At 44.7% G+C, this 13,224-nt stretch overlaps 1 protein-coding gene across 6 annotated transcripts in view; it reads right to left on the bottom strand.

Annotated features, from left to right (window-relative positions):
- The window catches only part of PDLIM5 (PDZ and LIM domain 5), a 126,274-nt gene extending 113,488 nt beyond the window's left edge, over nt 1-12,786 (bottom strand). The window contains exons 1-2 of one of the 6 annotated variants that reach the window (XM_064416986.1): nt 12,588-12,786; nt 9,598-9,733 (exon numbers count right to left, since the gene is read on the bottom strand). In XM_064416986.1, the coding sequence (XP_064273056.1) occupies nt 9,598-9,693 (96 nt within the window). In that variant the 5' untranslated portion in view covers nt 9,694-9,733; nt 12,588-12,786. Of the gene's footprint in view, nt 1-9,597; nt 9,734-10,418; nt 10,575-12,587 lie in introns of those variants that run through there. The other 5 variants (XM_064416987.1, XM_064416984.1, XM_064416982.1 and 2 more) reach the window with 5 other exon arrangements.
- Between the last annotated feature and the right edge of the window lie 438 nt (nt 12,787-13,224).

Below are 13,224 nucleotides of genomic sequence, written 5' to 3'. Positions count from 1 at the left end.
TTAATAGTAGATGCACTTCTATGAACTTTGAGATTGAGCTGCTCTGCTTGGCAGAGGGAGCTTTTGCACAGCAAAGCTGCTTTTGTTTTTCAAGGTTTCTGAACAAAATGTTCTATAGCTAAAGTTTCCACCATAGTGATACAATCTTGTTAATAACAAAAATACACCTTTGTGTGTGCATTTTTTATATTTGCAGCATTTTGCCTTGGAACTACAGAATTTCTTTTAAAAAATCTCAAATTATATTGCTACCAATACAGCACCACACTTGGATAATTTTCTCCACAACCTGAATAAACTTTGGGTGCAAGAATAAGTAAACATAATCCAATTACATTCATTCAAATACAAAAGCTAACTAAACAGGGAATCTTACCCTCCTGAAATTGATGCATTCTATGTTAATCCAGGCTTAGCATCTAAATCACTAGTCAGGTCTTCAAAAGAACTATGAAATAATTAGCACAAAATAAAATTTTCTCTTTCCTTCCCAGGGCAAGTACTTCACATTGTTCTATTACTTGTCAGGGAAAAAACTAGATACGGAGTTAGATCATTCCTTAATATAGCCCAGGATAAGTCAAACTTCTTTCATATCCAGTTAACATGCAAACCATTTGACCTTTCCAACAGGACTACTAGAGACCTGGCAAGATCTACTTTTTAGCCTATGGGACTTCACACAAGGCATTACATTTTACTTTAGGGCTTTGCTACAGGCACAGCTGACAGCAGTTGCAAGAGTTCATTCGTTCAAATACTTTCAACTATCTCCTACATCTACTAAGCTTAACTGTTTAAGCTGAAGTTTCAAATAAAAAAGTAACTCAAAATGAGAAAAAAAACTGTAATACTAATCCATAGTGGCAAAATATTATGGACTATTCCACTTGAAATTTTCTGGTCTACAATTCTCTGTGGCTACTTACTCAGTAGTTTTAGCATAAAGTACAGTTTTTGGCGCAGTGCTTATTAATCTGCTTTAAAGGTGTGTATCATGATAAGATCATCAACTTATTGCATGTCCCCATGCTACCTCTCTACTCGGGACAGCATACCCAAGCAGCTATACAAAACTGCACTGGTATCTTGAAGTGACAAAAGATGAAAAGCTACTGTGTGTGGGACACCATTCAAGTAACTGACAGTGTTGAAAGGTGAGCAATGAAAGAAGCAAATAAATGGGAAGAGGGAAGGAACCCATATATGCTCTTCTAAGAAAACAGAGTACCTCTCGCTGCAAATTCAGCTTGAGGACCCCACATAGCAAGCAAACCTGAAGAGGTACTTCTGTCATATTTTCACTGCCCTGAAGACTTGAGCCATTTAAACTCATGGAACACTGGCCTTAGCAGTGGTCTCCGTCCCTCCTGCCTCTATTCTCATAACAGCCACCTGTAGAAGCAAACGAACTCAACACAACAATGGGCTGAGTCCAACTGCATGAGGTACAACAAGGAAACATTCCTGCACCTGGGTCACAACAACCCCATGAAGTGCAACAGGCCTGGGGCAGAGTGGCTGGAGAATGGCCTGGTGGAAAAGCACCTGGGGGTGCTGGTTGGCAGCAGCTGAACATGAGCCAGTGTGTGCCAAGAAGGCTAATGGCATCCTGGCTTGTGTCAAGAACAGCGTGGCCAGCAGGACCAAGGAAGGGATTGCACTCATGACTGGTGGGGCCACACCTTGAATCCTGTGTCCAGTTTTGGGCCCCTCATTATAAGAAAGATACTGAAGTGCCAGAGAGTGCCCAGAAAAGGGCAAGGGAGCTGATGAAGGGTCTGGAGCACAAATCTCGTGGGAAGCAGCGGGGGGAGCCAGTAGTGTTTAACCTGGAGGAAAGGAAGCTCAAGGGGACCTTATTGCTCTCTACAGCTACCTGAAAGGAGGCTGTAGTAAGGTGAGGGTCAGCTTCTACCAACAAATAAGAAGGACGAGAGGAAACAGCCTCGAGTTGTGCCACGGAAGGTGAGTTTGTCAGAGTTTACATCAAATATATAGAAAATTCTTCACCAAAGGGGTCATTAAATATTGGAACAGGCTGCCCAAGAAAGTGGTTGAGTCACCATCCCTGGAGACATTTAAAAGATGTGTAGATGTGGCACTTCAGGACATGGTTTAGTGGTGGAGTTGGCACTGCTGAGTTAGTGGATAGACTCAACAATCTTATAGGACTTTTCCAACCTAAATGATTCAATGATTCTATTCCTCATATTTGTTCAAACTAACCTCAGCCTCAATTTTCATTTTTTATGACCACTGGCAGCAAGAATATCACCTTTCCCATATTTCCACTGCCTTAGGCATATGAGAAACAGTTTTCTCTCACACTTTCCCTTATATTGGTAACATATGAAATCTATTCTTAAAAAGTCAAAACAAATAATAATTAAAAGAAAAAAAAGCTAACAATGTTATCTCCTGGCTCCATACCAAAGCCAAACAAACAAACCTTTCAACACCATGTCTCTTCTCACAATGCCTTTTGATAGCCATCGGCCAATGAATAATGAGAAAAACAGTTACACTAAAAATAGCATCTCCGAATGGTGGGGAAGTCGACAGAAGCTGTCAGGCCTCCAGGGCGAGATACTTGCAAAGAAAACATGCCTAATATTTTGCAGTTACTATTCAAGAAATGCTCCTGTCTTTTGGCCTCTGGAAGGACTGCCAATTTTGCATCTGCTCTGAACATCTAATCAGAGTTTATTTTTTCACTACATCTGTCTTTGAGAAGTAGACACTGCAAACAAATACTTTAGTTTTTCCATCATGAAATATTTAGCTTATATTCCTCATACGTAACTAAACTGTCACTTATAAGGGAAAAAAGAAGAACCAGCATTTTTTAATGTAAAAAGAATGTGCTCACACACAACATCAGACATTCCTCAGCTACAAACTCTTTGGTTCGTTTTTCTCCCAGTACAGCCAGCTCCACCTTTGGTGGAATGACATCAGCAGAGGAACTGGTTTTTTTAAAAATTAGCTTCCTACTCAGTCTGAAGAAGCTGTCCAACCAATAAGGTCATGAACAGAACGAGATGCAGACACTCTTCTTACACCTCTTCTCCCCCACGCCCTCCCTGCTTCCCAAGCCCACACACCAGTGCTGCTCTGTCATTCTTTAAACCACACAGCAGAATAGACAAGGGAAGGAAAACAAATGGTCAGAGGAAACCGCCCTCTCCCCAGTTTTCAGCACAAAGATGTTAAACCATAGTGAGACAAGAGGCAGCCGGCAAATTACATCTGTACCAACAGACCTTTCTTTCCATCTTTAGGTTAAACTGAGGAGCTCTCCAAAGACTATTGCTCGCAACTACACTAACTCTCTAGCACTCTTAGGACTTTCAGAACACTTGCTCATATTAAACCACTTGTGCAGCTGGGAACTTTTAATTATCCAAAGGAAAACCTCTGCTCCTTCAGGATGCAGTGCACAGAGGATGTAGACTTTGGCACTGGTAGCTCATTTGTCATTGTCAGTATATTTTTCAGTAAACCACATCTTGTAAACAAAATTAAACAGAACAGAATAACACTTCTTGCTTGGTATCTTGGTAAATCCCATTCATTTCATAAGCACTGATAGCTCCTGTAAAATACAGCATTTGCTACCCCAACAGCAGCATCAGCAGGTACAGGCTGTGATGTCTGACAGCATCTCTGACCTGTGCCAGGAAGTTACAGAATTACAGAAAGGTTGGGATTAGAAGGGATGTCTGGAGAGCATCTGGTTCAACTCTGCTGCTAAAGCAGGCTAACTTGTGACAACTAGCACAGGATTGTGTCCAGGTGGATTTTGAGTATTTCCAGAGAAGGACACTCCACAGCCTGTCTCACCAGCCTGTTCTAGTGCTCTGCCACCCTTGAAATAAAGTTGTTTTTCCTCATGTTGAGATGGAGCTTCCTGTGTTTCAGTTTGTGTCTGTTGTCCCTTGTCCTGGGCACAGGCTATGTCATCTCCAGGTTCAACTCCCTTGGACTTCCGTCAAAACAGAGATGCTCTGGTCCCCTAGTCATCTTCACAGACCTTTGTTGGACCCCCCCAACATTTACTTGTCTTCCTTGTACTGAGGAGCCCAGAACTGGGCACAGCACTCCAGATGCAGCCTCACCAGGTCTCAGTACAGCAGCACAATCACACTGCTCTTCCTAACGCATCCCAGGATACTGCTGGTCTTGGCCACCAAGACACGCTGCTGGCTCACAAAGTTTGCTGTCCTCCAGGACCTCCAGGTCCTTCTTGGCAGAGCTGCTCTCCAGCAGATCAGTCCCCAGCCTGTGCTGGTGCACAGGGTCGTTCTTCCCCAGGTGCAGGACCCTGTATTAGTATTCTGCTGAACAGAATTATGTTCCTCTCTGCCCAACGCTCCAGCCTGATCAGATTTTGCTGAATAGCAGCACCGTCTACTGGTGCATCAGCCACTATTCCCAGTTTTTTACCATCAGCAAACTTGCTGAGGGGACACTCTATTCCTTCATCCAGGTCACTCATGAATAAGTTGAACAGGACTGGACCCAGAATTGACTCTTGGCGAACACAGCTGGCTGCAGGCCTCTAATTAGACTCTGTGCCATTGATCACAACCCTGAGCTCTGCCATTCAGCCAGTTCCCAATCCACCTCAGCTGCAGCAGTGGAACGCATCTTCAGCTGCATTTTGTGCAAACCATCACAACTCAGTAACAAATCAACCCAGCACACCAATGCCAGCAGCTGCCAGCTAGGGTTTACTTAGGAGCTCTCAGCAGCTTCCAGGATGAAGCATAAAGTTACTGACACAATTATCACTGGCCAGGCCAGCAGTTCTAGTGTTTCTCTCCTATTCACATACCTGCTTGAAAGACTATTTCCCCAGCCCTTCATTAAAATAAGTTATTTCATACTTACACAAAACTTGATTTTATTGGAAATTACACTTACAGCTTAACAAAGTAATTCACACAAACACAAGGGCTCAGCCAGACTCTAGTCAGTCAAAGCTGACATGCTCCAGGTCCACTCAAGACATCATTTTCCTCTACTGTCTTCTCACTATTTTCACACATATTAATGACCTCCCAATACCAGCCTAAAGAACATCAGGATGCTCATGGGATGAAAACGGAACAGCTGACATGCTGTACTTGCACATTCCCTACTTCATCCCAAGGTGGGCTGCTCTCCCACCTACTCCTTGAGTGTACTTCTTTACAACAGACTTATTATCATGAGTCTTCTGTCAACTATAAGCTTGCAACTTCAAAAACATCCTTGAAACAGCTGAAATAATGAAAATTGAGAAAACTGCAAAACCAAGTGGTTATTTCTGAAGCAGGAGTGGTGTTTGTTTGTTTTGGGTATTTTGAGGAAGAAAAGTGATCAGTGAAGCAGAAAGAAGCTGGCAGTGTGGGAAACACACGGAAAGAAGCTGCAGTAGAAAAACAGAGCTGTCAGTCAGGTCAAGTATTTCAACATGACTGTATTCCATTTAGTTCCTACAGCAAGAGAAAAACAAACAGCAAAACATCTTCTGAAAAACAATAGCTAAACTTGTCACCAGAATTCAACAAGGAAGTAACTTAAATATAAGAAAACATCTGATGTATTTGCATTAGGTGGGAGGGTATATATTGCATACAGATGACACTAATCTTCAAACTATAGTTTTGCTTGAACATTTCCTTGTTTATTAGTCATAAATATTGCCATAAAACAGAGAGAAGTACCTTTTAGAGACTACATCACAAAAATTCTGATAAGCTACTAACATATCAAGCACACATTTGGAACAAGTATCCAAGCCACTCACAGGTCATCCCAAAATAATGAATACATCATCAACACCATTTATTTCAATCTGCAGAGGACAGCAGTTTTGACTGTTCTAATGTTAGTCATGCTTACTGAGATTATTCTGGCTTTGTTAAAGAAGCATGGGGAACTAATCAACTCGCCAAAAAGTAAAGCAAATATAATATTAATTCAAAGTCAAAAGAAGCATAGATAGTTTTAAAAGCTACTGTGTTGCACTTAAATAACATAGATGTTGTACATATGATTAATCCCAAATTCTGCTAATATAGAATTTAGCATGCCTGAGAACCACTTCATGAATCCTACCTAGCAATCTACTGGAGTACTTTATTTCCAAAACGGCATTTGTTCCTTCTATTGAATGAGAATAAACTCTTGCATAAAAAAATCTTGTTCTCATCTCCTCTAGCTTTCCTTTTTTTTTATTTTTGCATCATAGTATAGGTCTTGAAGGAATAAGGACAACAGTTGTTTCTTTAATTCACATAAACCACCATGACCAAACATTAAGAACAGCAACTCAGAATTATCTAAGTTTGCACACCTGGACTCTAGTAATTTCTGTATTCGTCACTGCAGGCTAGCTGCTCACAGTTTGCAATCTCTCGTTACACAAATGCCACCTCAGAATTCACTGTCTGGAAGCCCTACAGCACACTTACATGTGGCAGCCTGAGCCACTTTAACACTTGGCTGTTAATAAACCTCAACCCACCCTTTATCCCTTATTACCCTGAGAGCAGCTTCCTTCCCACGGGCCCTTGCTTCATGGGAACCATACCGCCCATCCCACTCCCACCACCGCACTGCCCCGCATCAGCTTCCCAGTGTTAAATTCCTGACCTGGGCAATGGCACTCTGCAGGGCTTCACCAGGCAGGGAGGAGGACTGGGAAAAGCCACCCTGTTGAAGTCCAGCCAGATACAAGCTCACAAAACAAGTGCCACATGCATTTGTGTTATATGGACACGTATACATGTCATGTACGTACACATAACTATGTGCTTATACAGTATATACTTACACTGCTATATGTAATAACCATCACATTTATTGCTTCCCATGAAATGTGTACAGCTGTATAATTAAACATAGCAACTTTACAGCACTCAGTTATATAAAGTGACTGACATTACCCTGCAATAACTGTTGATATTGGTTATGAAGTTCTGACCAGTCTGCAATACACTAATTTACGAAAAATCAAATGCCACTCCTGAACTAATGTTAACTTTAGCTGACCATAAGAATTTCAACTGAAGGACACAAAACAGGCTCATTGTACCCTATAGAGGCAGCACGGAATACGCCCATTTAAACTGTATCCTGTTCAAACTCAAGTGACTTACTAAAAACTTCCTTTGAGGAACTGTGAGATCTTAATTTGTTCAAATCATTAGTGAAGAGATTAACTTTTCAGATAAACATCTTTAGAAACCAGTGTATTCTCTGTGTTTCATAACTACACTTTATTTAAACCTAATTTCAAGGAGTTTAAACTAAATCAGAAAATTAGCCCTCAGCAGCCCAGCATTCATCTTCAGCATCTAGAGGACAAATTAAAAACAAAACAAAACCGAAGAGTCCTCCTTGCCAAGGAACATAATTATGCTGTCTCATTACTGTTTTGCTAAAATAATTTAATTAGCAGCCTTCAGATACAGGAAGGAATTTATGCTACATCAGGAAAAGAACAGCTTGGGGGGGTGAATTGTACACAGTGTTCTAGCATACCAGGAACACGGGTGTTGAATTCTTCCAGTAAAAACTATCGGGCCAAAGCTGGATTGGCATACCAGAACTAAGCTTTTTTTTTTTTTTATCCAAAGGAGTGTGGGGGGGAATTAAAAATTTTTTTTAAAAAAAAGGTACCAGGTAGTCTAATACTTCAATACTTGCATAGTTTTAACTGCAAGTAGGAAGATACAGCACAGGAGCGGTGCTGAGGTGAAGTGGAGACTGTGCTTCCCCACCCATGCACAAATTAAAGCTCCAAAACCACACCAGACCCCATCTTTCATTATGTTCTGCTCTTGTGGGCACTGACATTTGTCATTAGGGAATCCCATAACTGAGGCTTTTATAGGTAGCTCTTGAGGCCAATTCCTCCAGGCTACTCCGTGCGACAGCGAATTTGATTCCTGCAATAAAGATGTAGTCTAGGCTAATTCCAACATATGTTTCCTCTTTTAGATGCAAACCCTGCTTACAGCAGGACTGCACTCTAGATCTCCAGGATAACACAGGCCTGTACAAAAAAAAAGCATTACCCTTTCCTGAAGCTGGCTGTTTTGCATGGCTGACTGCCTATAGTGCTTAACTGCTCGTCAGTATCACGCACAAGGACCCTGCGTAGGCAAGCTCCTGTGCCTTTGCAAATCCTTGTCATGAAAGCCCTTGTACCATCAAATCAGTAGAGTGCCATCCACATCCCCAGTTTAAATTTCTCACTAGTGTACAAGTAACCAGCTACTGAACAAGAAAATGAATTACAGTTCACCTTTGAAGTCCCTGCCATGCAGGAATAAACTGCTTTTCAGCCCCTTCTTGTCTCAGATATTAACTGTCTGAATCAGTACACAGGCATTTCTACAGATCTCCAGTCTATTTTAGCCATATAAAAAGAATTTTTCAGAGGCCAAACTGTACTTTAATTTCACCAGCATAATCCACCAATGGATAAGATAAGCCAAGACTAAAGGAACTGGAAGGGTTTGAAACACTAGTTAAGATTAGCTAAAAATATCACCATGATGCATAAACCCAAATAGAAACCTGCTCCATCTCCCAGTGCAGTATCAATTCTGCCATCCCAACAGGTGTAAAAAATAATTCATCTTTGTCACTAAACTCCACAAAAATGCAGAAGGGAGAAGAGAGCTGTTGACAGAGGAGGGGCCATTTGTATAGAAATTATTCCACCTGGTTAATCAGATTTAAAGGTGTCAGTGTGCAGAGCCATCAAAAAAGCCAGTCCCTTCACCCACAGATTTCCAGAGATCCTAGAAATTCAATACTGCAAAGTTTGTCCCTGTATCTTATGTGCAAAGTGCTTCAGCCATCTGCAAAAGGCTATGAAACACAGCCCACACTGAAAGACAAGCCTTCCTGAAAACACAGTTTTAAAGTAGGAAACTAGTTAGACAGTGCTGGGTACAAAGATCATATTTGTTTTTACTTAGTTCCTCAAATCCTTTGAATACCAGTTCAGAGCACATACTCTATAAAACACTCATGAGAAACTGGCATATTCACTCAGGCACATATTGATGAACTGTTATTTACAACTACTGTCATTAAGTACCATTTTATTACAAATAGTAGGATTTGTAACAACAGACATCACAAGATCCTCAAGCAGCTAAGGGCTGCTGAATAAACAAGTGTAACACGAGTGATTTTTCCCCACTGTTTCTCATTTGAAATGCACAGGCTCAGCCCAGCAAAGTAAATTGCTTGTTTCCTGTCAGCTTTCAACCTCTGCATCTCTATTTTCTTTATGGGAACAGGGAAGGGAATTCGAGGGTAATTCCTTTCGTTATTTGAATAAACAAATGCAGATAAAACAACCATTTCAAATGAACAAGTCCTTCCTAAGCTAATTTTCTTGGAGCCTTTATACAATAAAGATTTATTTTCCCCTTTCTATCCCTCCCTCCCCGACCCCCAAGAGCCCTCCAAGCCACAGGGCAAGCTGAGCCCCAGTGTCTATAATTAATGGCTTTGTCTGAAGGTTGTGTGTTGGCCACAGCATAACAGATACCCACATGCAGGAAAAGAATCAAATGCACTTACTCGAGAGATAGACAGAGGCACATTGAAATCTTTGCCCCCTTGAAGCCTGAAACCCCAGGGAGCCGGCCCAACCAAAGACACGCTGTAGTTGCTCATGATGTTTAGTATTCACGGACCAAATCCAAAGAACTGATGCCTGCAGAAGAGGATTAGAGATTTAATTTAAAGATTATAAAAACAAAAGGCACTGTCTGCAAGTCTGAAAACCTTCTTTCGTTGGCTGTATTCCCCTCCCCCCAAAACAGCCAAAAACTCCACACCAGGTTTGTCATGACTTGTGCTTTTATTCCCCATATGTTGTTTCCCTCCACAATTTAGGAAGAAACAGAACTTGGAGAACTGCCGCTGCCAAAATGTTTGACAACTACTTTTCACTAACAAAACCCTGTGTGGGGCAGGGGTGGTAAAACCATTCATCATTAAAGCTCAGCTTAAAAAAAGTCAATATTGAGACAAGCATGAATTGATAGCACCCCTTAAACCGAAGTATGGAAGACATTAGCACTACTAGCACATTCATTTCTAACAAAATTAGTATCATATGCTGCCCTGTCATCAGCTCAAAGCTTATTTCTAAACACAACAATGCCAAAAGCATCACAACTTTGCAGTTAGTCAGAGGAAAATAAAGTGCCTGTGACTTTCTTATTTTTATAGCACAGCTTCATAGTGGCAGAACAAAGTCACAGATGAGACAGGTATTAAAACCAACCCTCAAAACGAAAGCCATGAACTAAAGCAGAATATCCACAGTCACAATTTAATGCTGAGGAAGCAACACCCAAGCATCTCCCTCTCCACAAACGCGGCTAACAAATTACCTTTAAAAGGCAACTGAGATATTTAAGTGCTGTTCAGCGTCAAAGATAAGGGCTTCAGTTCCACCTCAGATAAGTAATGTTACAATGACATCTTAGGTAGCGGATGCCGTCTATTTTTGTATAGTTGAAGCCCGGCAGGAGCACACCAGGGCAGGCTGGTGTAAGACTACACCGGGGCACAGCCAGATTCCATACTCATATAGGGACATTTAAGGTGGACCTTCGGCCGAGCAGCAGCAGGCGGCTGCAAACCCCACCAAACTCTGAAAAGCCCGGTTTTAGCTGTTCGTGCGCTGCAGGGGGCCACGTTAGTTTCTCAGAGGCGGTGGATTTTTCCAAATGCAGCCCACCCACAAGGAGCTTGAGGGCAGGGCAGCCGCACAGCCCCCATGGACGCAAGGATGTCACTCCCCAAGAGTCATCCACAACACACGTTTTTGGGTTCACCTCCCAAAGCAGCAGAGATCCACTCAGACTTTTTTCTAAATCAGTGAAGTTTTATTCACACCGATGGCCACTCAGGTAACCAGAGCAGGGCTACTGGCATTAGACAGCACGATATATATACATATATATATTAGGAAGCAGAATTTGGAGCTTGAACCAGAGGTGCCTGAGTAATTGGGCCATTCCCAACCCACCATTGCCCGCTGGCACCCAGCAAAGGGGCAGCTCTGACCCCAGGCTCTGACTCGACCCTCCCTTAAAAACCTCGACAAGCACCAATGAACAGAAGGGGAAGCGCACAAGATTGAGCTCGCCTGTGGCTAAAGAGGAAGAAAAGTCCCCGCCAAGTTCGAGCTAGGATTCTTACGAGGTTTGCTCACCACTAAAGTGAGAACTAAGCTGTTTAATTACCCTGCGCACAGAATTCTTTCAAAAAGAGGATCTGAATTAGTCACAGATTTCCTTCTGCATAAAAATACACATTCGGTTCATTCCCGATAAATGAAATCCTCTGCAGTGACAGGTTACTGTAAATTATGAGACTGCAGAAAAGCAAGCCACATCGACTGACCAGCATACAGTGCATTTGTTTCACACAGGTGAGCAGGCTTTACCTGGCAATTGAAACTAAAGCACCTGTGTCGCTTTTTCTTTTTCTTTTTTTTTTAACTGAGCATCAACTATTTACAGCTACAGACCCAGGAAAAAGAATTAATTCTGTTAGGAACTGATAGCATTCTTTTTCATTTGTAGCAACTAGAAATAGGAGGGAAGAAACTGCGTGCTGAAATACCGTGCATCACACTCAGCATCACTCATCTTTCCTTCCTCACCCCCTTAATTCTGGTATATCTGTATCTCTAACCTGACAGATACACTAAGAAGGAACAGCAAACAAAGAAGACCCGCTCCAAATTTATTTAACAAATTTCTTAAAATGTGCCAGCCAAATGGAAACACCGCGAGCCACCAACCTCACTTCACGTACGGAGCATTGTGCAAACAAACCACCTAAGGGTGAAATTGTGCAACTTTCCTTCAGACGATCAAACGCTCGGTGGACCGGCGTCTGGAAGGGGGAATTTCAAATCCGCGGCCGGACGCCGGCCCGCACCGCTGCCGGCCAGGGCGCGGAGCCGCCGGTCCCGCCGCACCCAGCGGGGCCCTGCTGCCCCGGGGCGGCCGTGCCGAAGGAAGCTGGAGCACAAGCCCCCGTACACCCCACACACCTGCTCTGCCCACCTGCCTGGGACGAGGAGCCGCACGGCCAGCGCAGGCTGGGGACCAGAACTCCCCGCAGGAGCGCTCGGTCTCGCCTCCAGCGCTCCCACAGCCCCAGCCGCTCCAGGGGCAGCCGGCGTGTGGCAGCCCCGCGGGTGCCCCAAAGCCCGGGGAGCGGAGCACACCGGAGCCCTGTGCCCTACGGAGCAGCCCTACGGGCACGGCAGCGCTCGGCTGAGAGCGAGGAGCCCCGCAGGTGTCCCGCAGCCCGGGCTCCCCGAGGCGCTGCCCCGGGGCCGGGCCCGGCCGCGCCCCCGCCGCACCCCGGCACCCCGGCCGGGCGCTCCGCCACCACGGCAAGCTGCGCGCCCTGCTCACAAAAGCTAAATGAAACGAAAATAAGCACCGAGGAGCTTTACAAACCGCGCCCGGCCGACCGGCTTTTTGCCTAATTCCCGCCCTGGTTACTTTCTGTTCGCTTTCTGCCGCCCCGGCACTCACCCGGCGGTGCGGCACAGCGCGGAGAGGCGAGGACACCGCAGCGCGTCTGCGAGGCGGCAGCTCCGTCCCCCCGCTCTTGTTTTCACTTCCGTCTCCTGCCGCTCCTCCCCTGGCCCGGCCCGGCCCAGCCCTGCCCGGCCGCCACGGGACGGGGCTGCGGAGCGGGGCAGGGGCCGGGAAGCCCGCGCGGTGCCCAGGTTTGCCGCGTTGTTTGATTTGTTTTGGTTTGTTTTTAACCGGGGAGCGCTCGCTTTCGCCCCGCTGTGATTTACGCACACGCAGCTGCGGGCGCACCTGTGGAGCGCAAGGGCGGGCGGGGAGGGGCCGCTCCCCTGTGCCCGTCCTGAGGGAAGGGCTGCGCTGCCGGCACGGATGGGGGCAAGCCGCGGGGCGGCCTGAAGCGGAGCAGGAGAGCCCACGAAATGAGGGAGTTTGGCTGATTTAATGTGAGGAATGACAGGGATGTGCTCGCCCCCTGAGGACATCAAAGTGGGGGAACGGCGGCGAGGCGGAAGAGCTGTTGGAGCTGACAGAAGGCTGGCACAAGAACAAACAGGTATAGAGTAGCCATGCATAAGATCAGCTCCGAAACTGGAAGGGATCCGCCAGAAGTTAATGTCTCTGGCACAGCCTCGCT

Source organism: Passer domesticus, chromosome 4 (assembly GCF_036417665.1).
Source record: "Passer domesticus isolate bPasDom1 chromosome 4, bPasDom1.hap1, whole genome shotgun sequence".
Lineage (NCBI taxonomy): Eukaryota > Metazoa > Chordata > Aves > Passeriformes > Passeridae > Passer > Passer domesticus.
The sequence above is the reverse complement of the archived record's forward strand: the minus strand, read 5'-3'. Positions and strand labels throughout refer to the sequence as shown.